General features: G+C 46.8%; 1 protein-coding gene across 7 annotated transcripts in view; it reads right to left on the bottom strand.

Moving 5' to 3' along the window:
- The window catches only part of TRAK1 (trafficking kinesin protein 1), a 137537-nt gene extending 119235 nt beyond the window's left edge, over positions 1-18302 (bottom strand). For 3 of the 7 annotated variants that reach the window (XM_054479771.2, XM_063661257.1, XM_054479765.2), the window contains exon 1: positions 18172-18302. Coding sequence is in view for 4 of the 7 variants with exons in the window: in XM_054479758.2 (XP_054335733.1) it covers positions 13988-14078 (91 nt within the window). In the remaining 3 variants the exon portion in view is untranslated. Of the gene's footprint in view, positions 1-13987; positions 14479-18171 lie in introns of those variants that run through there. The other 4 variants (XM_054479761.2, XM_054479759.2, XM_054479773.2 and 1 more) reach the window with 2 other exon arrangements.
- Between the last annotated feature and the right edge of the window lie 1495 nt (positions 18303-19797).

Genomic DNA, 19797 nt, shown 5'->3' on the forward strand with positions numbered 1-19797 from the left:
ATATTGGCCCCCACTCTCTTCTGGCTTGTAGAGTTTCTGCTGAGAGATCTGCTGTTAGTCTGATGGGCTTCCCTTTGTGGGTAACCCGACCTTTCTCTCTGGCTGCCCTTAACATTTTTTCCTTCATTTCAACTTTGGTGAATCTGACAATCATGTGTCTTGGGGTTGCTCTTCTTGAGGAGTATCTTTGTGGCATTCTCTGTATTTCCTGAATTTGAATGTTGGCCTGCCTCGCTAGGTTGGGGAAGTTCTCCTGGATAATATCCTGCAGAGTGTTTTCCAACTTGGTTCCATTCTCCCCGTCACTTTCAGGTACACCAATCAGACGTAGATTTGGTCTTTTCACCAGTCCCATATTTCTTGGAGGCTTTGTTCATTTCTTTTTACACTTCTTTCCCTAAACTTCTCTTCTTGCTTCATTTCATTCACTTGATCTTCAATCACTGATACCCTTTCTTCCAGTTGATCAAATCAGCTACTGAAGCTTGCGCACGCGTCACGTAGTTCTCGTGCCATGGTTTTCAGCTCCATCAAGTCATTTAAGGTCTTCTCTACACTGTTTATTCTAGTTAGCCATTTGTTTAATCTTTTTTTTTTAACATTTTTAGCTTCTTTGCAATGGGTTTGAACATCCTCCTTTAGCTCGGAGAAGTTTGTTATTACTGATCATCTGAAGCCTTCTTCTCTCAACTCGTCAAAGTCATTCTCTGTCCAGCTTTGTTCCATTGCTGGCGAGGAGCTGCATTCCTTTGGAGGAGAAGAAGCGCTCTGATTTTTAGAATTTTCAGCTTTTCTGCTCTGGTTTCTCCCCATCTTTATGGTTTTATCTACCTTTGGTCTTTGATGATGGTGACGTACAGATGGGGTTTTGGTGTGGATGTCCTTTCTGTTTGTTAGTTTTCCTTCTAACAGTCAGGACCCTCAGCTGCAGGTCTGTTGGAGTTTGCTGGAGGACCACTCCAGACCCTGTTTGCCTGGGTATCACCAGCAGAGGCTGCAGAATAGCAAATATTGCAGGATGGCAGACGTTGCTGCCTGATCCTTCCTCTGGACGCTTCATCTCCGAGGGGCACCCGGCTGTATGAGGTGTCAGTCGGCCCCTACTGGGAGCTGCCTCCCAGTTAGGCTACTCAAGGGTCAGGGACCCACTTGAGGAAGCAGTCTGTCCGTTCTCAGATTTCAAACTCCATGCTGGGAGAACTGCTACTCTCTTCAAAGCTGTCAGACAGGGACATTTAAGTCTGCAGAAGTTTCTGCTGCCTTTTGTTCAGCTACGCCCTGTCCCCAGAGGTGGAGTCTACAGAGGCAGGCAGTCCTCCCTGAGCTGCGGTGGGCTCCACCCAGTTCGAGCTTCCCAGTTGTTTTGTTTACCTACTCAAGCCTCAGCAATGGTGGACGCCCCTCTCCCAGCCTCCCTGCTGCCTTGCAGTTTGATCTCAGACTGCCGTGCTAGCAGTGAGCGAGGCTCCATGGGCGTGGGACCCTCCAAGCCAGGCGCAGGATATAATCTCCTGGTGTGCCATTTGCTAAGACCATTGGAAACGCGCAGTATTAGGGTGGGAGTGTCCCGATTTTCCAGGTACCGTCTGTCATGGCTTCCCTTTGCTAGGAAAGGGAATTCCCCGACCACTTGAGCTTCCCGGGTGAGGTGATGACCCATCCTGCTCGGTGGGCTGCACCCACTGTCTGACAAGCCGCAGTGAGATGAACCCAGTACCTCAGTTGGAAATGAAGAAATCACCCATCTTCTGCATCACTCACGCTGGGAGCTGCAGACTGGAGCTGTTCCTATTCGGCCATGTCGGAACCACTCCTCCTGGATCTGGTCTCAAACTCTTGAGCTCAAGTGATCCTCCCACCTCAGCCTCCCAAAGTGCTGGGATCACAGATGCGAGCCCAGCCATAAAATGTCTGTTAAGTGTACACTCGAATGCATCGATGACCACTCAAGAATGATCCCCCACCACTGCTCTCCAAGGTTAGGGGCAAGCCTGTCGGAATCAAGAACAATGACAGTAGAAATCTTTGAAAGCGTATTAAGAATGCATGGCCAGGCACAGTGGCTCACGCCTGTAATCCCAGCACTTTGGGAGGCTGAGGCAAGCAGATCACTTGAGGTCAGGAGTTTGAGACCAGCCTGGCCAACCCAGCAAAACCCTGTCTCTACTAAGAAAAAAAATACAAAAATTAGCTTAGCGTGGTGGCACAAGCCTGTAATCCCAGCTACTCAGGAGGCTGAGGCAGGAGAATCTCTTGAACCTGGGAGGCAGAGATTGCAGTGAGCCAAGATCACACCACTGCACTTCAGCCTGGAGGACAGAGGGAGACTGCATCTCAAAAAAAAAAAAAAAAAAAAAAAAAAAAAAAAAAAAGAATGCAGCCACACTGTGGGAGATGCGAGGAGACTGAGGGGTGATTGCTAAAGGGAAAGGAGCTTTTTGGGGGGTGAATGAAAATGTTCTGAAATTGATCAGATTCACCAACTGAACTGGTGATGATTGCACAACCCCACATACATACTAAAAACCACTAAATTATACACTTTATATGGATGAACTGTATGAAACATGAATTATATCTCAATGAAGCTGTTACAAGAAAAAATGTAACCACAAGAAATGTGAAAGTAAGCCCTGCTGAGCACACGTACTGATAGAGGCAGGGAGCAGAGAACTCTCCTAGGCAGATAGGGGAGGGTCCCTGGAGAACTTCCGACCTGCCAAGGTCATTGTGCACAGGAGGCTTGCCTAAACATGCCAGCAGTGAAAAATTCAGTCCCTTAACACATGCGCAGTAAGGGAAATAAATCAATGTGGAATGGCTCAGACTAGGGGCCCGCATGCACACTGGAAGGTCAGGGTAGAGCCGCCAGAAACTCACACCTTATACAAATAGGGAACACAGCCCCATCAGCAGATAGAGAAGCCCTTGTATTCAACTGTGAAGGGAGAACCAGCAACCTGCTTTCAAGGACCCCTCTCTTTGAGTGTCCGTGTGCCTACTTCTCCCTGGTCATGAGACAAGAACCTTGACCTTGCTGGGCTAATGAGCAAAACATCCGGCATCAGTACCATACCCTTAACACATCAGCAAATCTCTGGAAAATAGAAGATATCACAAAAGATAACTCTGAATCCATGAGAAAGATTAAATTGCCTTCCACATCAACTGTTTGGAAAGCCCAAGGTAAAAGAAGCTTCTAATACCTTTAACAGACATTTCTTCTGAAGATAGGGTAAGGTAGGTAAAATGAGATTTTGGCTGGGTGCGGTGGCTTATGCCTGTAATCCCAGCACCTTGGAAGGCCAAGGCAGAAGGATCACTGGAGGTCAGGAGTTCGAGACCAGCCTGGCCAATATGGCAAAACCCCATCTCTACTACAAATACAAAAATTAGCCAGGCGTGGTGGTGTGCGCCTGTAATCCCAGCTACTTGGGAGGTTGAGGCAGGATAATCGCTTGAACCTGGGAGGCAGAAGTTGCAGTGAGCTGAGATGGCACCACTACACTCCAGCCTAGGTGATAGAGTGAGACTCCATCTCAAAAAACAAATAAATAAGTATGTGACATTTCATACTTAAGAACAATAAGCTTTGGTTGCCTGGATTTTCAATGACCTGAAACGACTCTTTACAGCTTAATAACGCGAGTAAATAGGTGGAGGATTGCTGGACTCACCAACAGCTCTTTGAATGCTATTTGGCTTCCCAACTAAAAAGAGGTGGTTCTCTCTTACTGTTAAGTTGGTGTCATGATAGAGGTCATTCCTTGAAGGTCTAGGCCAGGAGTCTGCAAACTATGGCTTAAGGGGAAACCCAGCCCTCTGCTATTTTTATAAAGAAAAGTGTTTCCGAAACACAGCCACACCCGTTCCTCTAGGGAGTGTCTACGGCTGCTTTATGTGCTGCAACAGTAGAGAGAAGCAGTTGAGACAGAGACCTTCTGACCTGCAAACCTAAAAGATTTACTCTCTGGCCCTTTACAGGAGTTTGCCAACTCCTGCTCTAGGCCGTAAGAGTCATGTCCTTCCCCTCCTCAAGCAGGGCTAACAGAAGAAGCCAATAATTCAGAGGTGACTGGCACCACAAGGCTTTCCTGAAAGCAACTAATGTACCTCGGCCATTCAGTGCCACTCCTGTCACCTAAGAATATTCTAAACTCTAAGCTGTTCACTTTGTCCACAATTCTTCCTGCATCCTTCCTGAATCACTCTTGCTATGGTTCACTATTTGCCCAATATGGGCAAAATATTTCACAACTCTGTGACTTCAGGCTGGGCCACATGACTCGTTGTGGCCGGCATAACTCCATGTCCAGTGGGAGGCTCTGAGCATGCCTGTGTGGTGTGGTTGAGTCTGTCCTCTTGAGCTCTTGTCCTCTGCCCAGAGGAGAACATGTCTCTAGGTGGGTCCCAATTTTGTGGCCCAAATCCCCAAATAAGAGACAAACAAAGCCAATCCTCAGGTGACCCATGTCTGTGAGCAAGAAATAAATGTTGTAGGAACCAGTAGGATTTGGAGGCTGTTAGCACTCCTACAGCAACACTTGACTAATACACAGCTAATTTAAAGTCCTGTAAAGTTGGCCGGGCGCGGTGGCTCACGCCTGTAATCCCAGCATTTTGGGAGGCTGAGGCGGGTGGATCACCTGAGGTCAGGAGTTCGAGACCAGCCTGGCCAACATGGTGAAACCCCGTCTCTAATAAATACACACAAAAAATTAGCCAGGTGTGGTGGCAGGTGCCTGTAATCCCAGCTACTGGGGAGGCTGAGGCAGGAGAATCACTTGAACCCAGTAGACAGAGGTTGCAGTGAGCCGAGACTGTGCCATTGCACTCCAGCCTGGGCAACAAGAACAAAACTCTGTCTCTAAATAAATAAAGTCTTATAAAGTACAATCACTGACAGCTCGAATAAAGTTCACTACATGGGAATGAAATTACACCCCCATCAGAATCTCCTTACATGAGTCTACGTAAGAAAAACATGGCCACACTTGGCTATAATGACACCGTCCCTTATAAAAACTACTTCTGGAATTAGTTCCAGTAAACAGACTGGATGGGAAGAGAATAAAGGTAGATGGAACAAGGCAGGAGAAAAGATGAGATGGGAGATTTCTTTTCTTCTACAAAACTAAAGTTATCTGCCTCACCTGTTACTATATTTTTATTTAAGAAAGACAAGGTCTCTTGCTCTGTCATCCAGGCTGGAGTGCAGTGGCACAATCATGGCGCACTGTGACCTCTACACCCTGGGCTCTAGTGATCCTCCCACCTCAGCTTCCCAAGTAGCTGGGACTACAGGGCATGCACCACCACACCGGCTAAGCTTTGTATTTTTTATAGAGATGGGGGTCTCACTATGTTGCCTAGGCTGGCTTCAAACTCCTTGGCTCAAGCGATTCTCCTGCCTTGGCCTCCCAGAGTGCTGGAATTACAGGCATGAGCCACTGGCCCTAACCCTGGCAGTCTCTTCCTACAATTAACTCCCCTTTCCTTCAATCCATTCCAAAAGTTGCAAAAACCTGGCTCCTGTTGCTAGTGCATCTCTGGCCCACTAGGTGGTGCTGCATCCTCACCTGGACAGGCCCATTCTTTACCACACATCCCAGGCAGCCTGAATTCAAATTAAAGGCAAAGGAAGAGACTATTGGGCACAGAAAACTTCCAGGCCCTGTCACAAAGTCAGCTTTGCCCCTTCTCATTTCTACTCACATAAATAGGGAGAAACAACAGTTAAAATAGCACTGGGCAACTGAACTAAGTTCAAACCTGCAGGTATGACAACCTGAATGGTCTACGGTCAGGATTTTTCAAAGCTGAACAAAAGAGCATAATTATATTCATCAGATAAGCTGAAACCGAACATGTTGGTTTGGGAAAGAGAACAGAATTCCTACTAAGAGAAGAACATCAGGATCCCTCAGCATGACTCTCCCTCTGCGTGGCTGGGGTTTGAAGGAGGGGCCCCTGCCCATAGGCTTGGCTCACTATCGTCTTTCCAACAATTTCCATCTCTCCCACTAAGAAGGTTCAGTTTGTACCATGCAAATGTTCCATCATCTAGGTCAAAATCAAACTAGGGTTTAAACCCCCTGGAAGGTCAAGATTAGGGTCTTGCTCTGAGCTGCCGCACTCAGGTCTGGAGTTGGTGCCGGCGTCCTCTGGCTCCTTGGGCCACCTCCCCCTCATTTTCTCCCGGCTCCTTGGGCCACCTCCCCCTCATTTTCTCCCATCTGCCTTTAAAAATCCTTGCTCGCTTGAGACTCAGGCCATCCAGCTGGGTCACCCCTGCCTATGCCCACTCGTCCACCCATCAGCAACTCCGCCCCAGTAGAGGTTGGCGGCCGTCCTCTCCACCAAGTGCAGCCACTCATCCAGGTTGCCACTGCCACCCCTACACCTGACACCACCTGACTCCCCAGCTCTCAAGTCTGGGACCTTCATGGCCCTCCTATCACATGCCACTTCTGCCAGCCACACCTGGGCCACCTCTGAAATCTGGAATTCAGATACCTCCCTGCCTGACTGCAACCCCCCCTCCCCCCACAGCTCTCCCTCAGTTATCCCCGCTATTCCATGGAGACCCTCAGCCCCTCAATTCCTCTGCATGGCCTCTACCGCCCCCTTCCTGTCCAGCTGGAATCCCCCAGCCCTTTGCTCCAGCAATGCTGGTGCCTAAGGCTCAGCCTCCCTCACTCTCGTGGGACTTTCACAGCACCCATACAGCAAAACCCAATTCTGGATGAAACCACCTGTCCACCTTGCTCTCCCTGCAACTGGGCTCCAAGGGGTACATCGTGGACTCCCATGCTCAAAAGGCCCACCCTGCTAGGCACTCCTTTTCCAACACCGTGATAGAAGGTGGCAGGTGGCAGAGTAGGAAGTGAGCCTGGACCAGATAAGGCCTCAATAGGGCAGTATATTTGTAAATTAGGGCAAAACCACCTTCTAGGCAGCTTCCAGTCACCCCAAAGGGTGAGCTTGGCTGGAGCTCTCTGTTCTCTTTCTCCCTCGCTCTCTCCCACAGGTCAGGTTCCCTCCACAGAACTCATGGTCTTCAGCCTTCCCGCTTCACGTTATTGATATCCTCACCTCTTCCTTCCCATTTAACTCCAGCTAATAATTCAAAAGACTTCTGCACACTCATGACCTGCAGACTCAACTGGGAAAGAGCCAGTTGACCACAGGCCCAACTTCCCTTCCTCCATGTGCTGGAAAAGCACCAAAGAACATTAACCCAGTATGGCCTGTGAGCTGCCTGCTGCCTGTACCTAAGAAGCTCTACTGAATGCTGCAAAGCTTCCAAAGGCGTCACCAACCTAGATCCACCTCAGCTGTATAATTATTAAAAAGAAAAAAAAGAAAGCCATTGTTTCTTTAAGGAAGAGGAGGAGGAGAGAAGCAGAGAAAGGAGGGGAGTGGGGATGGAGGAAGAGAGAAGAAAGGAGAGAGCAAGGGGAAGGAGAGGTATCGGGGTGAAGAGGAGGGGAGGGGAGAGGAAACAGACAAAGTGGGAAGGAGAGATGGGGGAGAGAACAGGGTGAGAAGAAAAAAAATGAAAAGAAGGGAAGAAAGGAAAACTTAAAATAAAGGTCCTCCAAGATACTCCTCTGGAAATAGAAACACCACTGGACCCTGGTGTTGACATAGTTGTATCACGGCAGTTGAAAAGGTGAGACCTCCACAACCCTTCCCAGAGCACACTCTGATGGACCAACCTATCAGTACGTGTTTGGTCTGTTTTCTAAGACAGATGTCTGGGAAATTTAAAAACTCAAATCATAAACTGTGTGGTGAGTTCTTGATATAAAGTTCAGGTACGCCCAGCAGATGCTGCGTGGTATTCAAAATCCAGAATTCAAAATCCAAGCCTACCAGGCAGTGATGTGCTACATGAGGGATGGAAAGGAAAGTATATAAATAGGATATAAATAGTAATTAGAATTTTGGAGGCAATCACTCCATGAGCTAAAAGTAGAAACTGTTAAGCATTTATCTCAGATCACAGAAAAGACAATAAAAATTCCTCCAGGAAATACCGAAAATGCTCGGCCTCTACACACTGAGGAACGTAAATCAAGATCAGGGGCTGCTGCCGTTTATACACCTCAGCTGGCAAAGAGCAAATGTGTTCATACCAGGGGTGCAGACAGTGAGCGCCCACATACTCTCCCACATCGTCTGAACAACACACACTATACAACCTCTATGACTTGCTCCATCAAATTACAGTCCCCAGCCTAGGAATTCAAGTACATTCATCACTTATTTGTTTAAATATGTGGGAACATGGCTATCCCCAACCCAGTGGTATTTGCAGAATACTGGAAACAATCTACTTGTCTTACAATAGGGAATTAATTAAATCAATCGTGGGATTTATAGACAATGAAAAATAGCCAGCAAAAAGAATATGATGGATGTATGCTAAGTGGAAAGGTCTCCAATATAGATTACTGAGGAGAAAAGGCAATAATATGTTTAGTGTATGTTCCCATGTGTAGAAAGCTTTCAAAGCAGGGGAGGGGACATACATATCATACAAACGCATGCACAGAACATTTTTGGAAAGATAAACAAGCAACAGTCATTCCCTTGGGAGGAAAGGCAGAGGGCTGGGAATAGGATGAAGGTGGAAAACCTCAAAGTGTATTCTTTAAACTGTATGCATTTTTCTTGTTGCACACTGTTTAAGCCAATGCTTCTAAGGGTGAGTAGGAATGGCGCTTGAAGCACCATTTAAAATGCAAGAACTGAAAACAACTTACAGCACCCATCAATGGGGGCTGCTGCAGTGGTTCTGTCTTGGACCCTTGAGTAGCCAGCATGCTTCACTGCCTTTGTGGCTGCCCCCTTCACAGCAATTCTACCTGCAGGGGCAGGGCCTAACTGCTCATTATGTGTCCTAATGAGGCTACGTCCCCTCAGCGACATTTGAAATACAAGCTATGTCATTTTTCTTTAGTTTCTCCTTTATAGTACGGTAAGGCATTACACTGATTCTTTTAAAATTATGTGTTTGGCCATGCACGGTGGCTCACGCCTGTAATCCCAGCACTTTGGGAGGTCGAGGCAGGCAGATCACTTGAGGACACGAGTTCGAGACCAGCCTGGCCAACATGGTGAAACCCCATCTCTACTAAAAAGACAAAAAATTAGCCGAGTGTAGTGGCACACATCTATAGTCCCAGCTACTCAGGAGGCTGAGGCAGAAAAATCACTTGAACCCGGGAGGCAGAGGTTGCAGTGAGCTGAGATCACACTACTGCACTCCAGCCTGAGCAACAGAGCGAGACTCCATCTCAAAAAAAGATAGAAATAAAATAAATAAAATTACGTTTTTAAGAGGATTCATTATCTATGAATTTCATTTAAGGGTAATAAAAAAATGAATTACAAAATGCTTCTTCTAAAAAGAAATATTAGGTATTCCAGGACTGAGAGCTGCTGAGTTTTCCTAGCCTGTTCAGGCTGCTAGAGCAAAATACCATAAACTGGTGGCTTGTCAACAATAACATTTATTTCTCCCAGCTTTGAGACTGACAAGTCCAAGATAAAGGCACCAGCAGATGTCTGGTAAGGGCTTGGTTCCTGGTTCACGGATGGCACCTTCTCACTCTGTCCTCACAGGGTAGAACAGGCTAGCTAGCCCTCCAAAACCTCTTTTATAAGGACACTAATCCACTCATCAGGGCTCTGCCCCTGTGACCTAACCACCTCCCAGAGGCTCCACCTCCTAATACCATTGCACTGCTGATTAGGTTTCAACATACTCATTTTGGGGAGACAAATATTCAGACCACAGCCTGGTTTAATTAAATGAGATGATGATGATGATGATACAGCCAAACAATGGGATATCATGTCGCTATTTTAAAGAATAAGGTAATAGTATGTCAATTCATTTTAAGTAATATGGTTAATCATCTTAAAATGCAGATCAAGGAATAGGATATGGTCCCATCTGTGTGTTTTAGAAAATGAATATGTGCATAAAAACTTCTTGGAATGATTTTTTTACCCATTAAACTGCACTGATAGTGGAGTGAGAGCTGCTCTGCACTGACTATATTTTGGTACACTTTCAAGTTTTACCACTTGCATGTGCTATTTTCATAATTTAAAACCCCATTTAACAGTAAATGAAATTAATAAAAAAGAAAAAAAATGAAGAACAGTAACTTAAAGAGGGTCAGAAAACAATGCTGCCGGGTCTAAACCTCAAGGATCCCTATTTTATACAAGAGGTCAAGCTGCCTACTCTGTGCCTTCTCAAAGCTGAGGGTGGTAACAGTACCCACCTCAGAGCTGTGCTGAGGACAGCATGAGTTCCAGGAACCGCACTTGGAAACCTGCCAGGCACAGAGCTACTCCTCAGTAAATGGCAGCCACCCTTAGGATCTGTAAAGGCTAACTGTATAATATGTGTCTCTTTGACTGGGCCATAGGGGGGCCAGAAATTTGGTCAAGAATGATTCTGAATGTGTCTGTGGTAGTGTTTCTGGGTGAGATGAACATGAATAAGTAGGCTGAGTAAAACAGATGCCTCCTTACTGTGAGTGAAGTGGACCTCATCCAATCAGCTTGGGTCTGAATAGAGCAAACAGGCTAACCCACCCCCAGGGTCTTCAGGACTGGAACACCAGTTCCTGGGTCTCAATCCTGTCAAGCCTTTGGACTGCAACTATACCATTGGGTCTCCCAGGGCTCCAGCTTGCCAACTGCGCATCTTGGACTTGTCAGCCTCCACCATCAAGTAACACAATTCCTTGTAATAAATCTCTATATGTGTTTCTCCTATTGGCTCTGTTTCTCTGGAGAAACCTATAACAGGATTTGTAACATTATATTTCTTCCAGATCTAGTTATAAAGTTACACCTTTGCCGGGCACTGGGGCTCACACCTATAATCCCAACACTTTGGGAAGCTAAGGTGGTAGGATCACTTGAGGCCAGAAGTTCAAGACCAGCCTGGTCAACATAGCAAGATCCCATCTCTACCAAAAAAAAATAGCCAGGCCCGGTGACTCCAGCCTGTAGTCGCAGCTACTTCGGAGGTGGAGGTGGGAGAGTCACTTGAGCCCAGGAGTTCAAGATTGCAATACACCATGACTGCACTGTACCACTGCACTCCAGCCTATGTGACAGAGTGAGACTCTGACTCTAAAAGTAAAATAAAGTTTCAGCTCCTGATAGTTTCAGCCTGACTTGCTCAAGTTTTTCAGTGTTTATGAGAGATCAGGGGTCAGTGAAAACAGAGAAGTTTCTGACTCCAAAGTTCCCCCTGGGGCCGTGAGTCCCAGACTCACACACCAACCCAGTTGCTCAGGCTGAGCCTGGCATTGGTGCACCCTGAATCCTCTCAGTCACTCCCAGTCAACGTTCCTACAATAGACCTTGGCTGAGCAGGAAGAACAGGGTGCCGAGGCCCATACCTGGCCACTCTGCCAAAAACTACCTTTTTTTTTTCTATTATAATTTATTATTTGCCAGCTTCCAAAAATAGTTTGGGGTGAACAAAGATTGATACATTATATACACGAAAGCTTGTTTCGGCCAGGCATGGTGGCTCACGCCTGTAATCCTAGTACTTTGGGAGGCCTAGATGGGCAGATTGCCTGAGCTCAGGAGTTTGGGATCAGCCTGGGCAACATGGCGAAACCCTGTCTCTACTAAAATTACAAAAAATTAGCTGGGCTTGGTGGCACATGCCTGTAATCCCAGCTATTCGGGAAGTTGAGGGATGAGAACTGCTTGAACCTGGGAGGTGGAGGTTGCAGTGAGCCAAGATCATGCCACTGCACTCCAGCCTGGTGACAGAATCAGACTCGGAAAGGAAAGGAAAGGGAAACGGAAGGGGAAGGGGAAGGGGAAGGGGAAGGGGAAGGGGAAGGGGAAGGGGAAGGGGAAGGGGAAGGGAAGGGAGGGAAAGGAAAGGAAGGGAAGGGAAGGAAAGGGAGAAAAGAGAAAAGAGAAGAGAGGGGAGAGAAAAGAGGACAGGAGAGAAAAAATTTGTTTCAAGTGCAGAACTAAAACCAGTTAGGAAAAGATAAAAATATATCAAATACTTGAGAACTATGGCCCCAAAATCACATGAAAAAAAACTTACAAATAACATTTTAAATAAATTTCACAACTTATGTCAAAAACCTTGTGGTAAATATTCTACCTACTCACCTAGTCATAAGGGAACTGAAGGGTAGGAAGATTAGCTGGTGGCCCCCAAATCATTTATAGCATATTTAAAAGGCAGAGGTGAATGTTTCTGTGGTTTTGCAAAGATCAAATGCTCTCTAGAAATTAGCATAACAGGGCCCCTTTCTGCATTCCATTTGCAAAAACAAATCAACTGTGAAATAAAGGAGATTCCACTAAGAGAAGGAGAAAAAAAAACTTCTAAATTACACATTTAGAAAATATGTGTTATTCCCTAGATTGTAATTTACATTTTCTGTTGTAAAAGGGATATATATATTTCACTGTCCATTCTTTTCTGTTTTATTAATATAGCCAAATAAAAGACCCATTTAGATTATAAATTTTCAATAGAAAACACAAATAAAAATTATACTAGAGAGAAATCGACAAGGCCTTAAATTTAATTAATAAGATGTGTAAGAATTCCATCATGTTTTATTTGAGCATGTTTTCAGAGGATAAGACATCAAGTTTTATGGCTTAAATCAGTGATAGAAAAGGAAAAGATCCTGGGTGAGGCATGGTGGCTCACGCCTGTATCCCAGCACTTTGGGAGGCCGAGGCAGGGGGATCACTTGAGTCCAGGAATTCAAGACCAGCCTGGGCAACACAGTGAGTCATGAAATATAACATAACATAACATAACATAAAACATAACATAACATAACATAATAAAAGGAACAAACAAATTCTAAGCCATGGCCCTTTGATGAAGAGTCCTCCCACGCAGGGCTACTCCTGTTAGCAGATTTTTCCTAGGCAATTCTCACTCGGTTTACAGCTTCTCCTTTACACCCTGGCCCACCTCTGTGTTCTGAGGGCAGGACCAGTCCTCTCTGACCCCAGGAATTAACATAAACCCCAGTAAAAACCTGGCCCTGGGTATGCTGCTTCAACACACAAAAATCAATACGACTGCCTCAGTAAGATGCACGTTTAAAGTGTCTTTAGGCTTATTCAATAAGATTTACATGTTTTAAAGCCTAAAACTGACTGGAATGGAACAGGAGCTCATTTCTCTCAGGGATTAACTGTTTTCTGGCCCAGACAGCTCTCAGGAAGCAGCTGTAGACAGGACAGAAACCAGATGGGTCATCAACCACCGGACTCTGACCAGCTTAGAGGAAGTGAGAGGTGTCAGCCCCACAGCAAGAGAGACAAGCCACAGCAGATCTGATTAGCAAGCCCTCCATCACTGGGGTGTGGATCTGAGTCCCAGGCCCAAGCATTTAGTAAAGGACAAAAAAGGAAGGGAGGGTGGAAGAGAGGGAAAGGGGAGAGAGGGAGGGAGACAGTCTAACTCTGTCCTTCACCTTCTGAAAAACTCCTTGCTGACCCAAGATACCAGGTTAGCATCTAAGAAATCAGGATAAAGACAAGACATAGGATTAGAGAAATCAGAGCTGGAGAGGCAGAGGAGGCCTTAGAAACCCTGTCCACCCACTGCAGAGAACTGTGAAGGGAAAGGGAGTGGCAGTGCAGGGGATCTGGGCTCAACTCAGCCCTGTGCTCATGCCCTGCAAGTATCACCTGCACCTACTGAGCCTGGGCAAGGGGACAAGGGGACCTGGGAACAGGAGATGGGGAGGTGAGGGCAGTGGTTGTGTCTCTAAAGTCCCTTTGCTCTGCCTATCGTTCAACATGGCAATTTCTCTACCACATGACCATGAACAACCTCCCAAGCAGCAGAGAGCAAGAAAGAGACAGCTTCTCCTGTGGTCTTTTCTCCTTTCTGACTACACCACAAAGAAAACAGACAGCAGACAGACCTGGCAAACAAACTTACCACAGGAGTTTGTCCGAATGAGCTTGCCGTGGCAGAGTCCTGGCAGAGGCTGAGCCCTGACGGGCTGCCCGAATTGAAAAACCAATGCCATGTGCAGACATAAACTCCAAAGGGACTTCAGAGAACAGAGAGAGCCTCCATGAGAGCCCAGCCCCGGCAGTACCTCGCAAAGCCGCCCTCCCGTGCCTTCCTCAGCAGTTTTCCGAGTTTGCTTGTTAGGGCAAATCCTAAGATTGTTAGCTGTCCTGGAAGCACAATGGGTTACGTAACTCCAGGCAGCCTGGGAACCCTATCGGCTCATCTCGTTAAGCCACCCCAAACAGAAAATGATGCACCCAAAAATGTGATACCTCTAGGTTGGGGGAAGGGGAGTAGCAAGGAGAACGGGGCTTTGTGACGGGCATTCGGTTTTGCCTAAAACTTAAAGTGGAACAAAAAGTCTGCTGTTCATCTCAGGGCTTGCTGGGAACTGGGGGAGGAGTGAATTTATCAAGGGCTGAATGCCAAGCGGTGTCCTGAGACTGCACTTGGCAAAGCCCTGGGAGGCCACAGATGCATTCTTGGGGATAGTCTAGGTCTCTCAGAGAACTTTTTTCCATTTAATGTCTTCCTTTCAATGACTGCCTAATAAAACTTTAATCCGAGCATGTTCTCCGTCACCTGACAGCCCATCCCTTAAACACGTAAGAGTGTCTGTGTTTACTCTCCTGTTTACCAAGCCAGTGCTAAACACAACAGCACTGAGCTGTTTCTCAGCTTTCCTCTGGTCCCAACAAAGAACCCCCAAGTCACCACATCCTATAGGGTTTGAAGTTTCAGCACTACATTCTGCCACTTCTTTGTTTTTTGTGTTTTTTTGTTCTTGTTGTTGTTGTTTCGTTTTATTTTTTGAGACAGTCTCACTCTGTCGCCAAGGCTGGAGTGCAGTAGCACTGTGTCAGCTCACTGCAACCTCCATCTCCTAGGTTCAAGCAATTCTGCCTCAGCCTCCAGAGTAGCTGGGATTATAGGCGTCCATCACCACGCCTGGCTAGTTTTTATATTTTTAGTAGAGACAGGGTTTCACCATGTTGGCCAGGCTGGTCTTGAACTCCTGACCTCAGTTGATCTGCCCGCCTCGGCCTCCCAAAGTGCTGGGATTATAGGCGTGAGCCACCGCGCCCAGCTGTGAAGTTTCAGCACTACATTCTGCCATTTCTTTACCCTCCACTGCCATGTTCAAAGAAAGTGAAACCACTTTAACAGGCTGGATGCTTCCTGGATTTCACTGGTACAGAAGCCACTAGAATCCCAAGGATCAATTCATGTGTTTGGACAAATGTAGATGCAGTTGGGTCATTGCCTCCTCCACAAAGCCCTCGTGGTCTTCTCCTGTCCTTTCCCCTCCAAGGTTCAGCCTGGCACCCTCCTTGGTGCCCTCCTGTGCTGTGCTTATCATTGTGCTAACCTCGTTGTACAGCCAATTTCTACTCACTCATCTGTCTCCCCAACTAGACTAAATTCTTAGGCAGCAAAGAACGCTTGCCCTGGGGTCCTACAGACCTGGATGCAACTCCTGCCACTCAGAAGTTTCACCAAGGTGCTGAACCTTTCGAGATTTGGACTCTTCACCTACACAAAGAGGATAATAGTACCCACTGCACAAATCGACACAATTGATACACCCAACAAATGTTCACTGAGCGCTGGCCACAGGCAGGCACTACGTTAGTCACTGGATTCAGGAGTGTGCAAAGCAGACACAGAGTTTGCCCTCCGCGAGTTTAGTCTACTGCAAGTTTGGGAGACAAAACACAAATATAGTAGTTCAGCGGATGGTTAAGCCTGGGGGAAAAAATTAAGCAGGAAAGGGAGATGGAGAAAGGTGAGGTAGATCACTCTGTATTGGGGGGGGTCACAAAAAGCATCAAATAAAATGTCACTTGGAGAAGGAAGAGGGGGTCATAAGGATATCTGGAGTTAAGGCAATCCAAAGACCCTGAGGCTGGATGTGCCTGGTGAGTTCAAGGTTAAGTGAGGCGGCCAGTGTACCTGGAGCACAGAGGGCACAGAGGCGGCAGGTCAGCAGGGCAAAGAGGGATTCCCATCATTCAGCCCCTTCCTTACAGGTCTCTATAGAAGGGGAGCTCACTGGAAATCTGGAGGAGAGTTAAACCATCCGATTGTATTAAAAGCCAACTCTCATGGCTGGGCAGAGGAAGAATTTCAGGGAGGCAAGGGTAGCAGTAAGAGGCCCCACTGGGAGGCCAGTGCGGTCACCCAGGTGTGAGATGGGGGTGGCTGGGACACAGTAAATGCTGGGTAGATTCTGAACATACTCTGAAGATAGAGCCAACGGAATTCTTGACAAACTGGGGTATGAATCGCAGAAAGGCAGAATCACAAATGCCTCCAAGGTTCTTGGCCTGAGCAACTAGAATAATGAAAGCACCATTTACAAGGATGGGGAAAACCCTAAGAAAAGCAGGTACAGGTGGAAACCAGGAGCTCATTTTTGGTCATTTGAGTTTGACATGCCTATTAGACATCTAAGTGGAAACTCATGTGGAGTCAGTCTGAGACGTCTGGCCTTAAGGAGAAAGGGCCAGGCTGAGTACAGAAACCACCGAGTGGACAGTACAGAAGGCGATTTTAAAACGTATGTGCTGGGTGAGATCAAGGGCTGCACAGGTGCGCACATAAGAGCAAAGAGGCAGAAAGGTTGGACCCTGGGCCCTTCAACGTTCCCAGGCTTGGGAGAAGAAGAAACGCAGCCACTGAGGCAGAAGAACAGGGAGAGTGTGGGGACCCAGAAGCCAAGTAAAGACTGTACTTCCAGGACACAGGACTTGGCAACAGTGTGAACTACCACTGAAAAGTGAAGTAAGGTGAAGGCAGAGGACAGACCCCTGGACTGAACCAGGCTGCCAGTGTGGTGGGGCATGAGCCTGCCTGCAGTGGACTCCAGAGAGAACAAAAGAAAAACTAGAGTAAGCAAACAGAAGAGCAGAGACACTGGCCTGCAGGAAACACGGTACTGAGAAGGATTCTATTTCTGAAGAGGGAGATCATAGCATGTTTCCGCACTAATAAGAAAGACCCAAGTGCAAGGTGAAAAGAATGATGCAGTAGAGAAAAGGGAGATGTTGGAACTGTGTCCTTCAGGGGGCAGGCAAGTGGGAGAGAGACTCAGTCACAAGTGGAGGACAACATGTGTGGGCCACTTGACAAAAAGGCAGAGGAGGTGTGTGGGGGCCTAGCACAGGAGCTAGGCACCAGGCTGGGACCCCCGGCTTTCTCTGTGCCTTTCTGTATCCAGGAAACCCCTGACACACAGGAGGTCCTCAAGGCTAACTGGTAACACAAAACCAAGAGAAGCTACTGGAAGCCAACTTGCATATATTAAGCTGTCATCAGGCATTACTTCAAACAGACAAACAAAAGCAAACGCTGCAGACAAAAATGAGAAATTAAGCAAACTTCTATATGAATGCAACTGGATTGAGCTATAATTTCGCTACTTGCTGCTGTTATGCACACCATCCTACACCATTTCCACTGAGAGCCCTCTCTTGTGCTAGCTTCAAGCACTTGTCTCAATGCTTCCTTGGGGAAAATAAAAAAGCAATAGCTCTACTACTAAGTGCCTGCACAGCAGATGTTCCCACTGGGAGGTGATTACCACCTGGGACACTGAGAGTTATGACTGACACAAGTATCTGTAAAAATCCATGTCTGTGCAAATCCTGATGGTGTACAAAGGGCACGCCATGTAGTTTTCTGTTTTTGCATCCCACAATGACAGTGCATGTTATTCCCACTACACCTGTCTTATATCTGAAGAAGCTGAGTGCAAAGAGAGAAGGAAGGGTTCAATACACTGAGTGCTTGTGATGGGCCATGCTTGCTGCTCAGGTTTGGATGTTACCATCTTTAACCTTCATGACAATTTAGTGAAGTGCTGTCTACATCTCAGTCAGGATAGTAGGTCAACAACTGACACAAGTTACAAAATGGCTCACTGGCAGAACAGGTTTTGGATGGGAGGTCTCACAATCCCAAAGCTCGGAGTCTTTTGCACTTTGGTGGTTCCTCTCCACATACCACCCCGAGACCCTCCCATGCGGCTGCATTCCTTCCCTAGTCCTCAGTGACTGAAACCTCCCTCCCTTCCTTCCTCCCTGGCAGGGAAAGGGCCCCCATACCAGTAATGGTGCAGGCATCCCGGTACCCTCTGTAGCTGGGAGCATCTTCCACAGCCTCGCTTATGTAGTGTTCCTCAGGGATGCCCGGGCTGCAGGCTAGGACTGCATGGTTGCATGCCTCCGAAGGGGGCGCGGAGTTGGCCAAAGTGTCGTCGTGCAGAGCTGTGGCGTCCAGCTTGGCAGGTTTCACAGGGAGGTGCCTACTGCCATCGGGGGCCCCACTGCCAGAGTCTGGGGCAGTTGGGCAGATGGCCCCCGGTAGTTCTGGTGCACCAGCAGGGGCTCCTTACAGGGAATCTACGGAACAATTGAAAGAGAGGGGCACAGTTAGAGTCTATCGATAAACCTGGACAATCTTTGGCCCCGGGATGACGTGTGTTCAGACTGAGAATTCTGAAATGTGTTTCCCTCAAGTCAAGGCATCTCCAATCACATTGCTTAGTTTCAATAAAATAACTGCAGCAAAGTTCCATTCAACTAATCAATACTGACCAAAATGTGGAACACATGGCTTCATTTGCTTACTGAAACCTGCCTTGAAGCACCTCTAAGCAAATATACACACTGGAGCACAGCTAAAACCTGTATTCCTACAGGATTTACACACACAAAGAGAGGTAACATTTTTATTTGTATATTGAATTACATAAGATATGTTTCCCTTAAACTCTTTCAACCACAATAACTTCTCAACTCTCTAAGAACTTTAAGGTATGCCCCTACCTTAAGCTACAGTGAGAAATTAGGGGACTCCTTTAAGAACCTGATGAAAACGGCTGGACACGGTGACTCACTCCTGTAATCCCAGCACCTTGAGAGGCTGAGGTGGGCGGCTCATTTGAGGTCAGGAGTTCAAGACCAGCCTGGCCAATATGGTGAAACCCCATCTCCACTAAAAATACACAAACAAAAAAAAAAATTAGTCAAGTATGATAGCGGGCACCTGTAATCCCAGTTACTCAGGAGGTTGAGGCAGGAGAATTGCTTGAACCTGGGAGGCAGAGGTTGCAGTGAGCTGAGATCATGCCACTGGGCTCCAGTCTGGGCAACAGAGTGAGACTCGTCTCAAAAAAAAAAAAGAAAAGAAAAAGAAGAATCTGATGAAAACTACAGACTCGCCCTCATTTAAAATCTGACTGGGACTAAAGATAACTGCTGAGAAAAGATGGCATGTGACATAGGCTGCTGAACACTCCGCTCTGAGCCAGCAACAGCACACCTACATGCAGGCGATTTCCCACACATTTCAGGAGCGCCGCTGCCTCACCTCCCAGTGCACCTGCACACACACCACATGTGTACACACAAAATGTCAAACACGAGCTTAATGAAAAAGGAAACCTACAAAACATTCCTCAGCACAAGAGATCTCAAAGTGTGGTCTGAGAATCCCTGGAGTTTCCTGAGACTAGTTCAGAGGGTCTACAAAGTCAGACACTCTCGCTTTCACACTTTCATGGATGTACAGTGGAATTTTCCAGAGACTACATTATGTGTGATGATGCCACTGCTCTGAAAGCTAATTAATGGAACTTTCGTATCCGTGTGGTTTTACATCTTATGTTTCAATTTCTAATACAATACATATGAATCAATAGAATCATTTAAATAAAAACGCTTTAGGAG

This window comes from Pongo pygmaeus, chromosome 2 (genome assembly GCF_028885625.2).
Source record: "Pongo pygmaeus isolate AG05252 chromosome 2, NHGRI_mPonPyg2-v2.0_pri, whole genome shotgun sequence".
In the NCBI taxonomy this organism is placed as follows: Eukaryota; Metazoa; Chordata; class Mammalia; order Primates; family Hominidae; genus Pongo; species Pongo pygmaeus.